At 34.6% G+C, this 6,866-nt stretch overlaps 1 protein-coding gene across 1 annotated transcript; it reads right to left on the reverse strand.

The window, feature by feature from the left end:
* Positions 1-1,761: 1,761 nt before the first annotated feature.
* On the reverse strand, positions 1,762-3,042 carry LOC112503306. Its single transcript, XM_025107368.1, has 2 exons — positions 2,261-3,042; positions 1,762-2,218 (listed from the first exon to the last, which is right to left on the reverse strand). Exons 1-2 carry the CDS (start codon positions 3,040-3,042, stop codon positions 1,762-1,764), a joined length of 1,239 nt encoding a protein of 412 aa, XP_024963136.1.
* Between the last annotated feature and the right edge of the window lie 3,824 nt (positions 3,043-6,866).

Below are 6,866 nucleotides of genomic sequence, written 5' to 3' on the forward strand. Positions count from 1 at the left end.
CAATTTGCATACCTTATGTTCTTGGCCTTTAACAACAATTTCTTCAAGTTGTTGCATATAGATCTCTTCATCTAATTCGCCATTTAAGAAAGCAGTTTTCACATCCATTTGGTGAATTTCTAAATTGTGAATTGATGTTATTGCTATTAAAGTCCTTATGTACGTGATTCTTGTAACCGACGAATAGGTGTCAAAGAAGTCTTGACCCTTCTTTTGACGATACCTCTTAGCTACTAGTCTAGCCTTGTACTTTTCTATGGTATCATCGGGTCTAACTTTTATTTTAAAGTTCCATTTATGGCCCATCCATTTGTGTCCCGGAGGTAGATCAACCAATTTCCAAGTATTATTTTGTATGATTGAATCTATCTCACTATTTATCGCTTCTTCCCAATAAGGTGCCTCCGATGACTCCATGGTGGCCTTGTAGGATTGAGGTTCACCTTCCACATTGAAGGTCATAAAATCGGGACCAAGGTCTTTGGCGATCCTTCCTCTTTTACTTCTTCTAGGTTCTAACTCTTGTTCAGCCTTAAAAGTTCCATCATGAATGTTTTGATCACTTTGGTCTAAAGCATCATGACTTGTTTCCTCACAAGCTCTTTTCCTTGGATTAGAGGATTGGCCCTTTTTATCCTTATAAGGAAATATATCTTCAAAGAATTTTGCTTCTGCAGATTCTATGATGGTATTGACGTTGACATCATCAACATAAGACTTGTGTACAAAGAACCTATAGGCTGCACTATTCTTGGCGGGACTAAGATATATACAATCTATGGTTTTGGGTCCAAGTTTTGTCTGTTTAGGCAAAGGGACTTGAACCTTGGCCAAGCAACCCCACACTTTTGTTCTTTTGAAGGTGGGTAACCTCCCTTTCCATAATTCATATGGACATCTATTACTCTTTTTGTGAGGGATCCTATTTAATATCATGTTTGCAGTAAGGCATGCCTCACCCCATAAGCTATGTGGTGCCCCCGAGGTTATCAACATTAAATTGATCATGTTCTTCAACTTTAGATTTTTCCTTTCGGATACTCCATTTTGTTGAGGAGTATAAGGGGCCGTCATTTGATGCACAATACCATGAGAGGAGCAAAATTGAACAAAGTCATTTGACTCATACTCTCCTTCTCTATTGGATCTTAAGATTTTGATCCGTTTGTCGAGTTGATTCTCAACTTCAGCTTTGTATGTTTTAAACATATTCAAATCCTCATCTTTTGTATTGATTAAATACACATAGCAAAACTTACTGCAATCATCAATCAAAGATATGTAATAGTTTTTCCCTCCACGTGTAGGAGTTGCTTTGTAGTCGCACAAGTCACTATGTATTAGACCAAGTACTTCATTATTTTTCTCAACAGATTTATGTGGATGACTAGTGAACCTGGATTCTATGCATATTTCACACTTAGTCTTGTTGCTCATTAAACAACATGGTAACATGCCATGTTTTTTTTACCCACAAGGGTGGTGCCTGATTGGTTTGAGTTTAAGCTCCAAAGGTCAAGAGTACCTAGAGGTCTCATGTTCAAATCCAAGGAGAAATAAAAATCCTCTTGTGGCCACGGAGGTTCAAATGCGGTGGGTCCGGGCTATTCACAAAGCAGGTGGTCGCCCTGGGATTAGTCGGCTCGCATTGCTGGTTGGATATCTAGGTTAATAAAAAGAAAGAACATGCCAAGTTTTGTCATTCTTCGTAAACAACGAAAATTGACATGCCCAAGTTGAGAATGCCATAAGGTAGATGACTCAATCATGTACGTAGAGACCCCCTTTAGTAATTACAAACTTATTGGATTCAAACACAATCTTGAATCCCTTATTACTTAACATAGGACCAGAAATTAAATTCTTCCTAATATCAGGTACATGTAGCACGTTTGTAAGAACGAGGTCTTTCCTGGAAGTGAGTTTCAGAATCATTTTCCCTTTGCCTTCTACCTTCGCCGTCGCCGTATTCCCGATAGACATCAGTTCTTCATCACTAACTTTTTGGTATGTAGCAAATGAGCCTTTGGTGTTGCAAATGTGTTTAGTGGCTCTGGTATCAAACCACCGATCCATAGTGTTAGTCACCAAGTTTGCTTCCACCATGCCGATGAATTGCGTTTCAGAATTAGCCATGTTGGCTTGGTGAGACGGTCCAGCACCTCCGCCACCATTTCCACCACCACCGTGATCTCTCTTGTGTCTACAATCTTTTGCCCTATGACCAAGCTTAATACACACTCAACAACTTAGGATGTGCCTTTTGAAGTTCTTTTTCTGTGGGGCAAGAGAGTTTTTAAACGATGGTTTAGGGGCAATGCCTTTGCCCTTAAATTTTTGAAACTTCCCCTTAGAGGTGCTTAGAGCCACCATATTTTCATTTGGCTCAAGGCAACTAGCATCGGCTTTTTCAGACAACCTGTTATCCTCCTCAACTCGGAGTTTGAGGACAAGTTGTTCAAAGCTCATATCATCAGTTAAATGTTTCAGGTATAATTTGAAGTTCTTCCATGACGGAGGTAACTTCTTAATTATAAACCCTACCATAAAGTTAGAGTTGATGCCCATACCTTCCACTTCCAACTCGTGAGTGATGACTTGGAGTTCCTCGACTTGTTTGACAATTAATTTAGAGTCAATCATCTTGTAGTGTAGGAATTTTCCTACCACAAATCGTTTGGAACAAGCAACTTTGGTTTTATACTTACGCTCTAATGATTCCCATATCTCTCTCGCGGTTTTGAAAGTTGAGTAGATATCATATAGGGAATCATCGAGAGCGTTTAGAATATAATTTCTACAATTATATTCATTGCTCTTCCAAGTTTCGACCGCTTTCTCAAATTGTTTCGTTTGAGCAGCGGTTGGAACATTTTGTCCAAGACTCACGGGTGGATTTCGGGGCTCGTCATCCATCAATACGTTGGAGACGTGAAGAGTTGTTAAATAAAACAACATCTTCCGTTGCCAGCGTCTAAAATCCGTTCCTTTGAATTTTTCCGGTTTCTCGACATGATTCTTTATCATAGATGAAGTGTCCATCACAAATTATGATTAAGATTGTTAGAACCAGTGTTATGGCACCAGACTTTTTCACAAACTAGTGTACATGTTTACGTGCAATTAGTGTGCAACAAATGACTAAAATCAAGAAAAATCAACGAAACGTGTATATGTATATATGTTTATATAACAGATTCTTATCAAGTAAAGTAAGAGAACTTACTTGGAATCAACATTGGATGATAAACAGATAGAGGCCTGCTATGCAGTGTCCTTAAACAGATTTTCGCCCTTACTCGTGCGTAGTCTGAGTGTCCGTTCAGAGGATACAATTATCTAATTCGCGTTTTTGCACGAGAACGTGAATCTGTCGAGATTCCTATGTGTTCATGGATCGTGTATTGAGAAAAAACCAGAAACAAAACGAAGGAATTCTGTATATTCTTTCTTCTGTCTAATTTGGAGGGAAAACGAAAACTATATATATGTTTGGCAGTTAACGAAAAAATATCGCGAACAGACGCGGTAGTTCATAACAGTGTGCGGTTTGGCCACAGTCGTAATGGTTAAGAGACCCGCAGAGACTATCTTTGACCATTAATGTATATATGCCAAACACCAAGCTTAATCCGTGTGGCTTAGTTCAATGATAAGGCTTATGGAGCTAGGCTTATAAGCCTCTCCAAATATAAGTAAATACTAAAACATGTATAATTGGGACCCAAACTTTTTGAAGGGTCATGTTCCATATCTCACACCATCATAACCTCGACCCTGATACTCTCAACATTATCAGTCAACACATATCTTACTGGTCGTTCATTTACAACTTATTGAGCTTAATGTTCTGGACGACTTATTCATTCAACTATACATGAGCGTTTTTTTACTGCTTAATCGTTAAGCATTTAAACTAAGATGAGTATATAGAATAAGCAAGGACACCTCACTTATCTCTAGTAAGTCATCTCAAACAAATTAATACCAAAGATGAGGGGTTATTTGTTTACCTCTTAATAGTTTCATTAAGAAGCAACCTCTGAATCGCTAAGAGGTAAATCTTATTTGGAAAAAAAAAATTGTGCATGTTAATGGTTCTAAAACCCTCTGAATAATTTTGTATCTTGGGCCTCCCTTAACCACTCAGCACCCTAACTTCATTTTAAACAATTACCAAACAATTATATTTTATTTTGCATTATATCATAAAAGTCTCTTAATCATTCTTACCATTTAATCATTTTGTATCAAATCATTCAGCAATTGTCAAACATCACCAACTAAATAACATAATTTCGTTGTAAATAAATAGCAAACAATTATAGTCCGTTTTGCACTATATCATAAAAACTTCTTAATCATTCTGCATCAAATCATTTAGCAAATGCCAAACAACTCCCGTAACATGATACAACCCTCTCCTTTTCTTCACTTAAATTCTTCGATCTATCATAACTTAAATAGAAAAAATTATCCAAATAGAAAATTAACTCGAAGATAGATTGAGAGGAAAAAAAAAAATAAGCAACTCCTCATCTTTTGGATATGGTTTTTGTGATATTATAAAAATAGTAATATTAATAAATAAAAAAGTCATTTGGTGATGCAAAGAAGCATTCTTTAAAAAGAAAGTAGTAATGATGGTTTTTTAAAGGGTAGCATACATAACAACAAGCACTGTTTAGAATATTTTGAGTTTGGTGGTGATAATTATTGAGGGGGTACTGTGTCAAATGCCCATTTCCTATTTTACCATTTAAGAAATAATTAGTGGGGCTTTTAGTTTTAAATCTTGAACCAAAATAAAATCATTAATTAACATTCACAATAATAAAATTGAGTTTATAGGACACCTCTAATCTCTAAATGTTTCAATAGACCTCTTTATAAGACTTAATTTATAGGACCAAAATATAAAGTGTCATATCTAAAAGTGTTGTAATAAGTTTTTATGACGCTTTTGGGCGTCTTAACAAATTTTTTAGAACATTTTTAATATAAAGTGTCGCATTAACAACTTTATGACGCTTTTGAGAAAGTGTCTTATATATAGGACACTTGTTTTTATAGAACAATTTTTCAAATAGTGTCCTATAAAGTTGAGAATGAGACACTTTATATTAAAAGTCTCCTAAAAAACTTATTATGACGTCACAAAACGTCATATAAACTTATTACAATACCTTTAGATATGACAATTTGTTTTTTTATCCTATAAACTAAGTCCTATAAAGAGATCTATTAGGACACTTAGAATTTGAGAGTATCCTATAAACCCGATTTTGTTGTAATGATTAAGGTCTTATTTGATTTGCAAGAATAGAATGAATTTGGGGATTTGAATTTTAAATCAATTTCGATTTTATATTTGGTTTGTTGGATTGTTCGAATTTAAAATCCTACAAACATTAGATTTTGGAATCCTTAAGGGGTGTTCGAGATTTCACGGGATTTTATTGGATCGTATGAAATAAGCTTTTTTAAAATGTTTAAAACATTTATTTTCTAATAATCGATTAACAAAAATGTAATTTAACTATTTATAATTTTTCTATAAATTATTTATAAATAATCGATTAATAAAAATGTAATTTAACTATTTAACTAAAGTCTCTATATTATGTTTATTATGGATTTGGTTCATGGTCTCTCTAACTAACACCGTTAAAAGTAATTCGTTAACTCACATAAGTCATGGGGCATTTTGGTGGTTTTATATATTTCTTATCTTTTGACAATTAAAAATACAAAACTGATTTTATATATATACATATTCGGCCTCCTCTAAACGTGAAATTATGACACACATATTACGTCTTTCTTAATGGATTTTCCAACAACTAGTCCCTTCTTATTTGATGAGGTTGTTGATATTGAATAAACAAACAAATGGGTCTCATGAAAGTCGTTTAGAGAATAATTATTGTGACGTTTTTCACAGAATTTAGACCTTCCATGTCGCATCTTCTTCTACAGCCACTAGAGATCACCCCACCCCTCCCCTCTCTATCTCCAATCTCTATCTCTCTCTCTCTCTTGTCGTTTCTCTCTCTGCAATGTGTTGTTTGTGTGTGTTGCAGTGGGAAAGGACGCCATAGTGGGGATAAGGAGATGGTGGTCGCTGCTAGAAACAGAAAGACAAAGGCATTTTGGACGTGACGGGGAGGGAAGTGGTTGAGATCGAAGGTCCTAACTCTCAATCTCTATTTGGCTTTCTTATGTATGTATACAAGGGTGTGTATATATAACTTTATAAAATACATATACTATTTTTTTAAGAAAAAGAGTAAAAAAATGTGTGCAAAAACCAAAATGCACCATGACTTAACTGAGTTTTTTTTACTGGTATTAGTCCAGAAGAGATCAGGACGTAACAAATGAAATACCACAAGAACCAAATACATAATAAACATAATATAGGAACTCATATAATAATGAACATCAAAACACAAGAACCAAATCCATAAGTCACTCAAGATATTATAATATTCTTGATTTGAATGACAAATCTTTGGGAAACATAATTTATCTGTATTCAATAAGGATTCTTTTTTATAAACCGGTTCTAAAGAGAGGGTTTTATATTTTTAGTTATGCTTTTATTTTATCAATTCTTAGAAATTATCGGTTTAAATTATTTTAGAGCTAATAAAGAATTAATTTGACTGTTAACTCTTATAAACTTATAAAATTAATGGTGATGTGCTAAAAATTATCCAAACATCTACAAATAAAAAAAAATGTTTTGACAACAATTATGATAAACGACTTTGTTGTATATGGATATACGTGGCAACTAGAGAACGCTTTTCTACATTGTAACCCATTTATAGAGTCAACAAACCACTTCCGTACAATAATGC

Source organism: Cynara cardunculus, unplaced genomic scaffold (assembly GCF_001531365.2).
Source record: "Cynara cardunculus var. scolymus isolate 2C unplaced genomic scaffold, CcrdV1 Un_Scaffold_2855, whole genome shotgun sequence".
In the NCBI taxonomy this organism is placed as follows: domain Eukaryota; kingdom Viridiplantae; phylum Streptophyta; class Magnoliopsida; order Asterales; family Asteraceae; genus Cynara; species Cynara cardunculus.

Excerpts from the sequence above, each read along its gene's own strand:
- LOC112503306 (XM_025107368.1), bottom strand. The coding sequence starts at position 3,042 with ATGGACACTTCATCTATGATAAAGAATCATGTCGAGAAACCGGAAAAA. Across the intron at positions 2,219-2,260 it reads CAGAAAAAGAACTTCAAAAG|GGCAAAAGATTGTAGACACA; the intron begins GCACATCCTAAG and ends GCTTGGTCATAG.